A 15,827-nucleotide genomic window follows, 5' to 3' on the forward strand; every position below is an offset into this window, starting at 1 on the left:
AGAGGACACTGAGCAACAGAAACAATGGACGACTGGACTCAAACGCCTGCAAGGATGCCAGATTCCTTTCCTTGGAAGACACTTGCAAAACATGAGCTTTAGGAAGCTGTGTTACCCCCCCCCCCCCCCCCCCCCCCGCCTCACTCCTGTTGGCCCATAATCACTCGATTAAATTGCAACATCCCATGACTTGTTGGCATCTCCACCATTTAACACATTTTTTAAAAGGCTCACCGGATCTTTATTTCCACTTTCCTTTCCTGCCCATCTATATATTCCTTGAGTCCTCACTAGTCCAAAAATCTATCTCAGCTTTGAACAAAGTCATCCATACTATTAATTCAATCTTGCTCCGAACATTATCATATTGGCTCTTATATGTATTGTCAATAATTGTGCTTTCAAAGTAATATGCCCAATCAGCCCTAATGCCTTCCATTCCTGTATTGTGGTTTTACCCTGCAGTTATCTTTTCCAATCTACCTATGTTAGGTCCCTCTCGACATCAACTCTTCCTCATTTCACCATTTTCATATTTTTGGTCTCTTTCCACAATAATCAGTGGAAGCCAAATCACTGGATGGCAGTGGAAGCCAAATCACTGGATGGCAGTGGAAGCCAAATCACTGGATGGCAGTGGGAGCCAAATCACTGGATGGCAGTGGGAGCCAAATCACTGGATGGCAGTGGAAGCCAAATCACTGGATGGCAGTGGAAGCCAAATCACTGGATGGCAGTGGAAGCCAAATCACTGGATGGCAGTGGAAGCCAAATCACTGGATGGATTTAAGAGAGAGTTAGATCGAGCTCTAGGGGCTAGTGGAATCAAGGGGTATGGGGATAAGGCAGGCACGGGGTATTGATTGTGGATGATCAGAATGAATGGCGGTGCTGGCTCGAAGTGCCGAATGGCCTCCTCCTGCACCTATTTTCTATGTTTCTATGTTTCTAATTGAAAAGAGAATTCAACTTCAGTCATTGAAATGGCAATGCAGCAGTCAAATACCTTGAACTTCATTGGCATTGACATCATCCTCCGCGACCTTTCGCTTGCAGGAATTGCGTTTTCGGATCCCGCCACCCGGTTCCAGGCTCCTGAAGATGCGGCCACCCCGATGCTCCTTCTCGTTCCTCTCGTCTTCTTCCAGTTCGAACGTTGGTTCCAGGTGCGGCATCGGTCGCTCTGTGTCGGAATCGTCAAACGGCTCATCCAGCACCTCGGTCGTCTCAGAGATGGTCTCCGTCACAACGCTGCTGTTGTGCTGTTTGCGTTTCCTCCCACGCTTCTTCCGGTGAATTACCACTCTCTAGGGAGGCAGGTCAAAAAACAACATCAATTCAATCATGTAGTAAAAGTCATTACGATTTACTGGAGCTACTGCAATGTTATCGAGCCAAATATGTCTGCATTTTTAAATGTATTTTAAAACCAATTCTAATATCAACTGGAAAGGGTACAGAGAAGATTTACGAGGGTGTTGCCAGGACTCGAGGGTCTGAGCTACAGGGAGAGGTTGAGTAGGCTGGGACTCTATTGCTTGGAAGCAGGAGGATGAGGGCTGATCTCAGAGGTGTATAACATCATGAGAGGCATAGATCAGGTAGATGCAAAGTCTCTTGCCCAGAGTAGGGAAATCGAGGACCAGAGGACATAGTTAATGTGAATGGGAAAAGATTTAACAGGAGTCAGAGCGGTTACGTTTTCATGCAAAGGGTGGTGGGTGTATGGAACGAGCTGCCAGAGGCGGTAGTTGAGGCAGGGACTATCACCACGTTTAAGAAACAGTACATGGATAGGACAGGTTTGGAGGGATACGAGGCAAACAAAGTCAGCCAGTGTGGCCGGCACACGTTGGTCAGTGTCGGCAAGTTAGGCCAGAGGGCATGTTTCCACGCTGCATCGCCATCAGAAATAAGAATGGAAAATGTTGCAAACACTCAGCAGGTCCGGCAGCAACCGTGGGAAGAGAAACAGCTCATGTTTATGCTTGGTGATTATTAGCAGCATATTCCCAAGAGAGACCATCAAAGTAACGCTAATAATGAACACGGGTTCTCTTTCACGTGTTTTCTCATTTCGGTATTTCCAGCAATTTACTTTAAATACATGATGATAGATGGACATAAGACGAAGGAGCAGGCAAAAGCCATCTTGATCCTGAAGCTTGTTATGCCATTCTTCACGATCATGGTTGATCTTCTACCTCAGTGATGCTTTCCAGCACAACTCCTGCACCTCTCAAATAAACTTGGCAAGGAGCCTCTCGACCTCTAGGGTTAAGAATTTCAAAGGTTCTCCAACATCTAGTGAAGAAATGGAAGGATGAGGGGGGGGATCTCATTGAAACCTACCAGATCAACCTACCTACTAGGCCAGTGTCTAGTGGAGTACCCCAAGGATCTGTGTTGGGTCCGCCGTTGTTTGTCATTTACATCAATGATCTGGATGATGGTGTGGCAAATTGGATTAGTAAGTATGCAGATGATACTAAGATAGGTGGTGTAGTTAATAATGAAGTAGATTTTCAAAGTCTACAGAGAGACTTGGGCCTTTTGGAAGGGTGGGCTGAAAGATGGCAGATGGAGTTTAATGCTGATAAGTGTGAGGTGCTGCATTTTGGTAGGACAAATCAAAATAGGACGTACAGGGTAAATGGTAGGGAATTGAGGAATGCAGTGGAACAGAGGGATCTGGGAATAACTGTGCATTGTTCCCTGAAGGTGGAATCTCATGTGGATAGGGTGGTGAAGAAGGCGTTTGGTATGCTTGCCTTTATAAATCAGAGCATCGAATATAGAAGTTGGGACGTAATGTTAAAATTGTACAAGGCATTGGTGAGGCCGAATCTGGAATATGGTGTGCAGTTCTGGTCGCCAAATTATTGGAAGGATGTCAACAAAATAGAGAGAGAACAGAGGAGATTTACTAGAATGTTGCCTGGGTTTCAGCACTTAAGCTACAGAGAGAGATTGAACAGGTTGGGTCTTTATTCTTTGGAGCGCAGAAGGTTAAGGGGGGACTTGATAGAGGTTTTTAAAATTTTAAGAGGGACGGACAGAGTTGACGTGGGTAAGCTTTTCCCTTTGAGAGTGGGGAAGATTCAAACAAGGGGACATAACTTCAGAATTAAAGGACAAAAGTTTAGGGGTAACATGAGGGGTAACTTTTTTACTCAGAGGGCGGTGGCTGTATGGAATGAGCTTCCGGTGGAAGTGGTGGAGGCAGGCTCGATTTTATTATTTAAGAGTAAATTAGATAGGTATATGGATGGGAAGGGATTGGAGGGTTATGGTCTGAGAGCAGGTAGATGGGACTAGGTCGCAGAAAGTGTTCGGCATGGACTAGAAGGGCCAAACTGGCCTGTTTCCGTGCTGTAATTGTTATATGGTTATATGGTTATATCATGAAATGCCCAGACACAGTGGACATGGCAAGGATGTTTCCAGGCATGGGAGAGCCCAGGACCAGAGGGCATAGCCTCAGAATAAAAGGACATACCTTCAGAATGGAGATGAGGAGGGATTTATTTAGCCAGAGGGTGGTGAATCTGTGGAATCCATGGTCACATATGGCTGTGGAGGCCATGTCATGGGGTATTTTTAAAGCAGCGATTGATAGATCCTTGATTAGGATGGACATCAAAGGTTACAGGGAGAAGGCAGGAGATTGAGGTTGAGAGGGATAAATAGATCTGGCATGATTCAATGGCAGAGTAGACTGGATGGGCTGAATAGCCTAATTCTGCTCCTATGTCTTAAGGTCTTCTGGAAAAAAAATTCTCAGTCCTAAACAGCCTGCCCCCTATTCAGAGTGTGACCCCTGGTCAGGAACAAAATATTCCCTGCATCTAACCTGTCGAGCTTTGAAAGAACTTTGCAAGTTTGAAGAGATTTGGAAGGGGGGGCTCTCAGTTTTCCAGAGTTTACTGGCACAGTCGACAATCTCTCCACATGCAGCAAAGCTGTGCTCCCCGGTGCTGGGCGAGTGGCTCTATAAGTCACTCGCCAGCCTCTCTCATCTCTTCAAACCACCACAGAACCGTTGGGTAAATGCACTCTAAAAGCACAAACTGTGTCAATCTCCCCATCTCTTGATTAGTGGGTGCCAGGGATGACGGGGAGAAAGCAGGAGAACCATGTTGAGATGGAAAGATAGATCAGCCATGATTGAATGGCTGTGTAGACTTGACGGGCCGAACGGATTAATTCTGTTCCTAGAACTTATCATATCAAATCATCATATATATACAGCCGGAAACAGGCCTTTTCGGCCCTCCAAGTCCGTGCCGCCCAGCGATCCCCATACATTAACACTATCCTACACCCACTAGGGACAATTTTTACATTAACCCAGCCAATTAACCTACATACCTGTACGTCTTTGGAGTGTGGGAGGAAACCGAAGATCTCGGAGAAAACCCACTCAGGTCACGGGGAGAACGTACAAACTCCTTACAGTGCAGCACCCGTAGTCAGGATCGAACCTGAGTCTCCGGCGCTGCATTCGCTGTAAAGCAGCAACTCTACCGCTGCGCTACCGTGCCAACTTATGAACCATCTCTGCAAAATTGGGGTTGGATAGTGAAACAGCTTAAAAACATAATCTCAATGTTTCAACTGAAGCATCATCAGATTCCATGGTGTCTATAACCAGCAGAACCAGAATGATTTTAGATTTGTGTTGGAGAGTCAGTGGGGCTAGTTTCAAAATATTGAGAACAAAGGGTTAAATTTCATTTCAGGGAACAATCTCACTCAGGACCAAAATGTGGTAGACACTGCCATCTAGTGTAACTTGGTTAGAAACATAAAATCATTTAGGATTGAGATCAGGTGTACAGCAGATCTTGCGTAATATCACAAGGTGGGTGGTTGCCAGAGGTGCCAGCTGCCAAAAGAGTGGATGTGAAGATGGTGTTTCCTCTTATGGGGAACTAGAACGGGAGTGTAGCTATGTTAAAAAATAACGAGCAACCCATCTAAGGCAACGACAAGGTGACATTTCTTCTCTCAAAGGGACTGAGCGCCTTTGGAACAATCTTGTCCAAAGGCCAGTGGAAGCAGAATCTTTGAATATTTTTAAGACAGAGCAAGTTAGATTTTTGATGAGCAAAGTGGTAAAAAGGTTTACTGTGAAAGGCAGGAATGCAGAGTTGTGGTTGCCATCAAACCAAGATCTCAGTGCAAAGTGAAGCAGGTTTGAAGGGACTGAGTGTAGACACAAAATGCTGGAGTAACTCAGCGGGGCAGGCAGCATCTCTGGAGAGAAGGAATGGGTGAAGTTTCGGGCTGAGACCCTTCTTCAGACTGATTGAAGGACCGAGTGATATCTTCCTGTATCTAATTCCTCTGTTCCAATAAATCCGGAAACTATGACGATCATGCTCATCACAGAATGTTTACAATCTGCAAAGCGGCTATATGGTCCCATTTCTCTGAAAACACCATCCACCCAGCCAGTCTTCCCACAAAATTCTTTATTTTCAGAAATCTGGCTCCCTTTTGAATGCGACAGTCAGTTCTGCCTCAACAAATCAAACTGGCAATGCACTCTAGAACCTCTGGGGGGCGGCACAGTTGAAAGACTGGAGCGACTAGGCTTGTATACACTGGAATTTAGAAGGATGAGAGGAGATCTTATCGAAACATATAGGATTATTAAGGGGTTGGACACGTTAGAGGCAGGAAACATGTTCCCAATGTTGGGGGAGTCCAGAACAGGGGGGCCACAGTTTAAGAATAAGGGGTAGGCCATTTAGAACTGAGATGAGGAAAAACTTTTGTTGTGAATCTGTGGAATTCTTTGCCTCAGAAGGCAGTGGAGGCCAATTCTCTGAATGCATTCATGAGAGAGCTAGATAGAGCTCTTAAGGATAATTATAATAATAATAATAATAATGCATTACATTTATATAGCGCTTTTCTAACACTCAAAGACGCTTTACAGGGTTTACTAAAACATAAAAGAAAATAAATAGATAAATGAGTAAACGAAGAGAAAAGGAAAAAGAAGGTGGGGTAACGGTCAGTGATTGAAGGCAGTGTTGAACAGATGAGACTTCAGTGATGTTTTGAATGTGGTGAGTGAGGAGGAGTCTCTAACGGTTTGGGGTAGTGAGTTCCAGAGTGTGGGAGCAGCGATGGAGAAAGCCCTGTCTCCCCAGGATCTGAGTTTGGTCCGGATGGGGGGGGGGACAGGAGGTTAGCAGCAGCAGAGCGGAGGGTACGGGTGGGAGTGTGTCTGTGGAGGAGGTCAGTCAGGTAGGATGGGGCCAGGTTATGGAGGGCTTTGTATGTCATGAGGAGGATTTTGTACTGGATTCTCTGGGGGATGGGGAGCCAGTGGAGCTTGTAAAGGACGGGGGTGATATGGTCACGGATCGGGGAGTGGGTGAGTAGACGGGCAGCGGAGTTCTGGATGTGTTGGAGTTTGTTGATGATTTTTGAGGGTGAACCATAGAGAAGGCTGTTGCAGTAGTCCAGTCGGGAGGTGATGAAGGCGTGGATGAGGGTTTCAGCAGCTGTGGAGGAGAGGGATGGACGGAGACGGGCGATGTTTTTGAGGTGGAAGAAGGCTGTCTTGGTGATGTGTTTGTCGAAGGAGTCAGGGGGTATGGGGAGAAGGCAGGAACGGGGTACTGATTGAGAATGATCAGCCATGATCACATTGAATGGCGGTGCTGGCTCGAAGGGCCGAATGGCCTCCTCCTGCACCTATTGTCTATTGTGGCGCAGCGGTAGAGTTGCCGCCTTACAGTGCCAGAGACCCGGGTTCAATCCTGACAATGGCTGCTGCCTGTGTGGAGTGTGTACGTTCTCCCCGTGACCTGCGTGGGTTTTCTCCGGGTGTTCTGGTTTGCTCCTACATTCCAAAGACGTGCAGGTTTGTAGGCTAAGTCGTTTCTGTAAAATGTCCCTAGTGTGTGGAATTAGTGTACGAGAGATCGTTGGTCAGTGTGAACCCGGTGGGCCGAAGGGCCTGTTTCTACGCTGTATCTCTAAACTAAACCACTCGCTCTGCAACATTTTTTTCCATTATTCTTATAATAGGGTGTCATTTCTGAATTAATCCAATGATATTCGGTTCACAGTCAATCAAGGTTAATATAAAAAGTATAGAAAAATGAACGTCATCAGAAATGAGACAACAATGGGACTGGATGGATGAATGACTGTAAAGTGGTAAACTTAAGACAGAAAAAGTAATACATGTGGCTCAATGTCGATAATCTCTAACTTTGCAGTTTATTCAGTATTGCCTTGCTCTCCACAGAAACAATGAAGCCTTTGCAACAGTCATGCATTGTAAAAGAATAAATACTAAAATATCTTGTTATTCCATTGGCATTACAATATATATTTTTTTCTTTCAGCCTCAGTGAAGTTAGAAATGTCATGAAAATATTGTCCCTTGGATGTCAGGGCAGCTGTTATATATTGCCAGTCGTTAGATCGTTTGGTGTGGTATTTGTACATTTTTGGCATCATCTCTACATGGATTATTTATTGCATTTAACGTGCAGAGGCTGTAATCAGATTTCACTTTCTGTGCAGTCTGGCCACACTGCCGCACAGTGGCGCAGCTGGTAGAGCTGCTGCCTCAGTGCCCCGTGACCCAGGTTCAATCCTGACCTCGGGCACCGCGTCTGTATGGAGCTGGCACGTTCTCCCCGTGACCACCCGGGTGCTCCGGTTTCCTCCCACATCCCAAAGAGTTGTGGGTTCACAGGCTAATTGGCCCTCTGTAAAGGGTCTTTTCTTCTATGTTTGAAGCCTCAAACTAGAGTAAATACACTACATTACAGCTGATGTTCCTCCCCTAATCTATATACCAAAACTCTCATTTGTCTGTTTGTTTGTTCCTGAAGTACAGCCTAAACGGTACACGATAGCACGACACTTTTAGACCCACCTTACTCACCGTCAGCACTTTGGTGCTAATGGAAGAAGTTTCATTGAAATCGGTGTTATATTTTTTTAAGTTATTCAGATTTTAAAGTTTAAATCTATCTCCTAGGGAGGGAAGGATAAGGGGGGCTGAGGGGGATGGAGTGGGGGGAAGGGGAATGGAGGGAGGGGGTGGAGGGGGAGGAGGGCTGAGGGGGGAGGAGGGCGGAGGGGAAGAGGGGAGGGGGAGGGGAAGAGGGGAGGGGAAGAGGGGAGGGGAGGGGAAGAGGGGAGGGGGGGGGAAGAGGGGAGGGGAGGGGAAGAGGGGGGAAGAGGGGAGGGGAGGGGATGAGGGGCGGGGAGGGGAAGAGGGGAGGGGAAGAGCGGAGGGGGAAGGGGGGAGGAGAGGGTGCTGCACCAACGCAGGAGAATTTTGGGCCCAACGGGTCCACTTGGTCTAGTACCTGATATATTCACCATGGACAGGACTATTAAGGTAAGCTCAAGTTGACAGGGTGATTGAACCTCATCCCTGCCATACTGTAACACTGCCATGAGGGCATCTTGCTGCATGTTTCTACTTCATGCAGCAGTTGTGTCCAAACAGTCATCACTATCTTTAAGTGAAGCAGTTCTTCCTTGCTGCCATTTGAAAACTAGTTATCACCACTGTAAACTTACTACTCCTAAATCTACTAAACTTACTAAACCTACTCCTGTCTGATTCTACAGCATCATTGGGCAGCGGTAGAGTTGCTGCCTTACAGCACTTTCAATGCCAGAGACCCAGGTTCGATCCTGACTACGGGTGCTGCCCGTACGGAATATGTACGTTCTCCGTGTGACCTTGTGGGTTTTCCTTGGGTGCTCTGGTTTCCTCCCACACTTCAAAGGCGCACAGGTGTGAGGGTTAATTGGCTTGGTATAAATGTAAGTTGTCCGCAGGATAGTGTTAATGTGCGGGGATCGCTGGTCGGTGCAGACTCGGTGTGCCAAAAGGACCTGTTTCCGCACTGTATCTCTAAACTAAACCAAGTCTAGATAAAGATTATTGCGGTGCACTTCACAATTGACTCCAAAGTACGACCCTTTTGATCTGGAACAAACCACAAAGCCGCTTTCCACATCCTTACCTTCCTCTTCACTCCACGCAGCGCTGGTTTTGTGAGTACAGGTGGGGAACTTGGCCTTGCCTCATCACCTTCTTCGTCCTCGTCCTCGCCCTCGTCCTCCTCCTCTTCCTCCTCCTCCTCCTCCTCCTCTTCCTCCTCCTCGTCCTCCTCCTCCTCGTCCTCCTCCTCCTCCTGCTCCTCCTCCTCCTCCTCCTCCTCCTCCTCCACCTCCTCCTCCTCCTCCTCCTCCTCACTGCTTTCACTGAAATGCTTCCTCTTGCTGTCACCATTGGGCATAAGACCTTCGGCACAGATGTCCTGCCGAGTTTTGCCGTTTGATGCGCACAATGTGATTTGTCGGCCGTTCTGGATTGGTGCATAGCCATTGAGTTCCTTTTTATCCCACAACTCAATGGTGTTTTCAGTCTGTCGAGAATAAACCACGTTTCAGGCATGAACAGCGAAATAACTCTCACAGAAGACGAGACACAAAATGCTGGAGTAACTCAGCGGTTCAGGCAGCGGGTATGGAGAAAAGGAATAGGTGACGTTTTGGGTCGGAACCAGAGGATGAAGAAGAGTTCTGACCCAAAACATCACCTATTCCTTTTCTCCAGAGATGCTGCCTGACCCGCTGAGATACACAAGCATTTTGCGTCTATCTTCAGTGCAAACCAGCATCTGCAGTTCCATCTTCCACATTTAACTTTCACATCTGGGTTTACTCTTAAAAGAACACTTTATGCATTTATTTATTCACAAAAGGCTGGAGTAACTCAGCGGGTCAGGCAGCATCTCAGGAGAGAAGGAATGGGTGACGTTTCAGGTCGAGACCCTTCTTCAGACTTCTGAAATACTCCAGCAGTTTGTGAATAAATACCTTTGATTTGTACCAGCATCGGCAGTTATTTTCTTACACTTTATGCATTTAGATCAGCCACGATTAAAGAGCAATAGTAACAGCTCTACCCCTTTGATTCAAGTGCGAGAGGGCATAGCTTTAAGGTGAGGCAAAGTTTAAAGAAGATGCGCGGGACATCGACGTCATTGAGTGCTTTGAATGCGCTGCATAAGGTGGTGGTTGAGGCAGATCTGATAGTGGCATTTCAAGAGACTTTTGGATAGGTATAAGATGTGGAGGGGATGGAGGGATATGCACAATTAGCTCTGTCTCACCCCAAGATTGAATTCCACCACACTTTGCTTTAAACAATTAGCAATGGTGCTATCTTGGGTTAACTGTGACATTTCTCTCAATGAAGCACTCATTTGGAAAGGCAGTCAACAATCTCACCCTCAGGACAAAAATCTTTTCTCCTGCACCCCTCCAGTTCTGCTTTGTAAGCTGTGAAGCCTTCACTTTCCTCTAGTTCTGAGGAAGGATCAACCACCCAAAATGTTGCCAGGCTTCTCTGTCCACAGATGCAGCTTGACTGACTGAGTTCCTCGAGCATTTGTGCTTCTGATACTGATCTATAAGCTACATTAGTACACGGCAGTGAAGTACTGAGGTGAGTAAGATTCAAATCAAGTTCAGACGGAAAGATAACAAGGAGGAAAAAACAGTGAAGCAACGAGACAAAACTAAAAGGTTACCTTAAAAGAAAGTCGATAGCTCTATCCATAATTTAATCATGCAAGAACAAGATTAAATAGATTAAATTTCTGGGCCAATGCAACATAATTAGAGGCGTACTTATGCCTTTGAGTTTGGTAATGGCACATTACTGTCATGTGTGCCGAGATACAGAGGAAAACTTAGTTTTGTGTGCTCTCCAGGCAAATTATAGCATACATGATTAAGTCAAGTAGTGCAAAAGAGAAAATAAACAGATCTCATAAGGTAATGTTACACCCGAAGAGAAAGTGCAGATTTTTTTTAAATGCAAGGGCCGCAACAAGGTAGATTGGAAGATCGGGAATAGATCCTGAGTATATGAGTATTCCAGTCCTATCTATCTGTGTGGAGTTTAGTGTCAAATTGGAGTGAGAGTGGTTTAGAGGGTTCAACAATTCACGGGGGCGGCACGGTGGCGCAGCGGTAGAGTTGCAGCCTTACAGCGTCAGAGACACGGGTTTGAGCCTTACTACGGGTGCTGTCTATGCGGAGTTTGTACGTTCTCCCTGTGACCTCGTGGGTTTTTCCCGGGTGCTCCACACTCCAAAGACGCACAGGTTTGTAGGTTAACTGGCATCGGTAAAACATTTAAATTGTCCCTTGTTTGTAGGATAGTGCTAGTGTACGGTGATCGCTGGGCTACCGTACATTAGTTTAGCCGGCCGAAGGACCTACGCCTCTAAACTAAATTAAAACTAAAAGTGAATGGTAGCTCAAGGCCACCTTTCAGATGGAATGGAGAAGAACTGAAAAGGTGGAGAGATGGTTTGGATGCTAGGCACGGGTAAGGTGTTGGGTGAGGGACAGATTAAAGGGGGAGGTATTGTATCTCTTCGGAAGATGTACAGGGAAGCCTGTGTTGGTGGGGATAGAGCAGTGAATTAGGCACTCATGGAAGATACGGTCATTTCAGAATGATGCAGGCGAAGAAGAGGAAGGGACGATATATCCTGTGGTGCCATCTTGTTTGGGCAAGGTGATAGAAGTGACAGCTTCTTTGCTTGATTTCAAGTAAAATTGGCCATTGGTTATACCGCATTTTTCTTTTCTACTGCACGCTTGAGAAAAGTGTCAGTCGGTCAAATTTACTCAACGTTGCGATTACTCTGTTTAGACAAGAAGATATCTGACCCATCCTTGACAAATTACAAGTAGGAATCCTGTTCACTTCCGTTTCTCACACAACTGAGGGACCATTGTAAAATATCTTTGTGTCTGCTGCCACCTGATGACCAGAGTGCATTTATATATCCACAACAGGCACGATCAACCACACCACCCCCCTTTTCCGAACACCCTCCTGCCTCTCTCTTTCCTGCTCCGTCCTCTCCCACCCACTTCCACCATTACCCCATTCCCTCTCCCACCATTTCCACCATTACCCCATTCCCTCTCCCACCATTTCCACCATTACCCCATTCCCACCAACTTCCACCATTACCCCATTCCCGCTCCCACCCACTTCCACCATTACCCCATTCCCTCTCCCACCATTTCCACCATTACCCCATTCCCTCTCCCACCCACTTCCACCATTACTCCATTCCCTCTCCCACCCATTTCCACCATTACCCCATTCCCTCTCCCACCCATTTCCACCATTACCCCATTCCCTCTCCCACCCATTTCCACCATTACCCCATTCCCTCTCCCACCATTTCCACCATTACCCCATTCCCTCTCCCACCCATTTCCACCATTACCCTATTCCCTCTCTCACCCCCCCCCCCCATCCCCTTGTGTCTCTCCCTGGCTCCACATTTTATTCCTCTTCTCTCCTAATCTGGCTCCCATTTGTCTCCTTTTCACCTCTAGCCTTTATCAACCCTTCTACCACCGATCCAACCTCCCTCATCTGGGCGGTATCCATCTCTCAATTGTCCTTCCCCCACCTCTTTTTCCCAGCTTTCTCTCCCCCCTACTATGATCAGTCTGAAGAAAGGTCCCGACCCGAAACGTGGTCTGACCATTCCCTCCACTAAGTGCTGGCTGACTGACCTGCGGAGTAACTCTGGCATTTTGTGTTATGCTCGAGTCTAGCGTCTGCAGTTCCTTGCTCCCCTTCCTCACATCCCCTTTTCTAGATTCGGAGGAAATTATTGGAGTATTATGGTTCCAAATTGCAGCAGTTACAATCGAAAACGAGTAGAATGGGAGTGGTTACTGTGACCAAATTGCTTTGGTTAAAGTTTAGGATGATTTCATGTTAACATAGGGCGGCACGGTAGCGCAGCGGTAGAGTTGCTGCTTTACAGCGAATGCAGCGCCGGAGACTCAGGTTCGATCCTGACTACGGGTGCTGCACTGTAAGGAGTTTGTACGTTCTCCCCGTGACCTGCGTGGGTTTACTCCGAGATCTTCGGTTTCCTCCCACACTCCAAAGACGTACAGGTATGTAGGTTAATTGGCTGGGTAAATGTAAAAATTGTCCCTAGTGGGTGTAGGATAGTGTTAATGTACGGGGATCACTGGGCGGCACGGACTTGGAGGGCCGAAAAGGCCTGTTTCCGGCTGTATGTATATGATATGATATGATAGCTATGTACAATATTGAATGTGCCATTATATACATAGGAGGGAAATGCATTTCCCTTCTATGTCCATTTTCCTTAGTTTTTTTTCTCCAGTTTTAGATATACAGCGTGGAAACACGCTCTCTGGCCCACCGAGTCAATGCGGACCACTGATCACCTGCACACTAGTTCCATGTTGTCCCACTTCGCGTCCTACATACTAGGAGGCAAATTTCAGAAGCCAATTAACCTACAAACGCATATGACTTCGCAACGTTGGAGGAAACCTGAGCACCCAGACGGGAACGCACGCAGTCACGGGGAGAAAGTTCAAAATACGTACAGACTGCACCACCCATGGCCAGGATCGACACGGGTCTCTGGCGCTGCGAGGCAGCAGCTCTACCGCTGCGCCACCGTGCCGTCCCAATAATTTCATGTCAGGAAAATTTTAAATCAGGAATAATTTGGCTCAGAAGGTAAATCAGCTGCCGATGCCACAATCAGAAACAGAATTAGAAAGTCACGCCCCACTAGTTTCATGTTATCCCACTTTCACATCCTGCAACTAGGGGGGCACTTTTCAGAAGCCAATTAATCTACAAACCCACGATGTCTTTGGAACGTGGGAGGAACCCAGAGGAAATCCACGCGGTTACCAGGAGAAGGTACAAAATCCGTACAGACTGCACCCATAGACAGGGCCGGGTCTCTGGCGCTTTGATGCAGCAATTTTACCGCTGCGCCACCGTGCCAACTTGAAACTTAAAATGGCCAAGAGCGCTCTTTATGCCTTGATACATAGCACATGATACATATAGTAGGAAGGAACTGCAGACGCTGGTTTAAACCGAAGATAAGACACAAAAAGCTGGAGTAACTCAGCGGGACAGGCAGCATCACTGGAGAGAAGGAATGGGTGACTTTTTGGGTGGAGACCCTTCATCAGACTAGTTCGGGAAAAGGGAAACGAGAGATGTGGACGATGATGTAGAGAGATAAAGAACAATGATCTTGTTAGCTCTACCACTGCGCTACTGTGCCGTGCCAATGAATGTATGTCAGGAAAATTTGAAAGCAGGAATAATTTGGCTCAGACGATGCAGCGATCAGAAAGACAATCAGAAAGTCACGCCTTGTGTTCTGAACTGTTACCTTTAATGCTGGAGTCTCTTCTTCCTCTTCTTCATCCTCCTCCTCCTCTTCCTCTGACACTACCGTGTTTGAAAAGATTAAAGGAGTCCAACGTAAACCGTCGGGATCAACTTCAATCTGGCGCGGATTGGCTTTAAGCTTTGCCATGTGATCTTGAATCAGCTTCTCTCGACGAATGACCAGAAACCTTTCAACAAGTTAAAAAGAGACACATCAAAGGATACTGCAAGGCAGAAGCACAATGAAATGTCAGAACCCAATGGAGGATGACAACAGTACAAGCACAGGACTGCAACTGTGCTTTGGGTTGTTGGCTGTTTAAACCAACACATTTTTCTGCAATCAAAAAGAAATAAACCGTTAGTTATTATGCCTTAAAGAGAGTGTTGAAGGAGGACCTGACAGAGAGATTTACAAATTAACTCGCAGGAAAGTTATCAAAACACCAGAGCTATCTAGAATTAGAGGGGATATGTTTAAGTGGAAAGAGCAGTGCTTTTGCTTGTCGAAAAAAAAGGTGCCGGTAAGCATATGTATCAATTAAAAATCAAGCTACATTTAGCAACAAAAAAAAATCAACAATATACCACCCTCTTTGGTTTTGATTTTGGGACCAATCAATTTCTAATACAAATAAATTAATAACGAAAGATTATAACATCAACACGTTAAAAATGAAACAAAATCTAGTTTTTAAGCTTTGCACATGGGCCAATTCACCGTACCATATCGTTACAAACAAAAAAAGCACTGAGGAAGAATAAGGGGCATAGTAGTTTAGAGGGATTTGAGGAGGAACTTTTTCCACCCAAAGTATAATGGGAATATCAAAAGCACTGTCAGAGTGGGTGATGGAGGCAGGAATGCTCACAACATCTAAATTTTTCCAAATGAGCACTTGAAATCATAATCATGGTTGAAGGGAGAGCAGGACTGGCAGCTTAACATTCCAGGGTATATTCCAGGACTTGGCAGTGAGAAATGGGGGAGTCACACGACAGATTAAGGAGAACATAATGGAAGTACGTAAACAGGTTATCCCGGAGGTTTCATCCAATGAAGCCCCTTGGGTAGATAATAGCAATAAGGCATCTTATCACTTTACTGAGGTTTCAGAACAGCTCCATCCAAGGCCGCAAGAAATTGCAGAGAATTGAGGACGCAGCCCAGACCATCAAACAAACCAACCTCCCTTCCACTGACTCCATCTACACTTCACTCTACCTCGGCAAGGCCGCCACCACAATCAAGGTCGAGTCCCGCCCCGGTCACTCCCTCTTCTCCCCTCTCCCATCAGGCAAGTGGCACAGAAGTGTGAAAGCGAATGCCCCCAGATTAAGGGGCACTCAGCTAACAAAAATGACACCCGAGCCATAAAGGGAGATAAGAGGATCGAGAACCACAAATGGTCAGGCACACGGTATTAAAGAATTTGGGAGTGGTTTTAGAGGATATATCTGCCACGTGCCAAAAGGTTGTTTGGCTTTACAATTCACAGTGCACCTTTCAGAAGATGAACATGACAGGTGCATTTGTTACTCC

The 15,827-nt window shown here is 46.4% G+C and overlaps 1 protein-coding gene across 1 annotated transcript in view; it reads right to left on the reverse strand.

Annotated features, from left to right (window-relative positions):
- The window catches only part of LOC144610427 (histone acetyltransferase KAT6A-like), a 156,813-nt gene that overhangs the window by 3,986 nt on the left and 137,000 nt on the right, over positions 1–15,827 (reverse strand). The window contains exons 14-17 of the mRNA XM_078429092.1: positions 14,286–14,472; positions 9,228–9,425; positions 9,021–9,128; positions 1,007–1,307 (exon numbers count right to left, since the gene is read on the reverse strand). Of these exons, the coding sequence (XP_078285218.1) occupies positions 1,007–1,307; positions 9,021–9,128; positions 9,228–9,425; positions 14,286–14,472 (794 nt within the window). The remainder of the gene's footprint in view (positions 1–1,006; positions 1,308–9,020; positions 9,129–9,227; positions 9,426–14,285; positions 14,473–15,827) is intronic.

The sequence above is a fragment of the Rhinoraja longicauda genome, chromosome 36, assembly GCF_053455715.1.
Source record: "Rhinoraja longicauda isolate Sanriku21f chromosome 36, sRhiLon1.1, whole genome shotgun sequence".
NCBI lineage: Eukaryota > Metazoa > Chordata > Chondrichthyes > Rajiformes > Arhynchobatidae > Rhinoraja > Rhinoraja longicauda.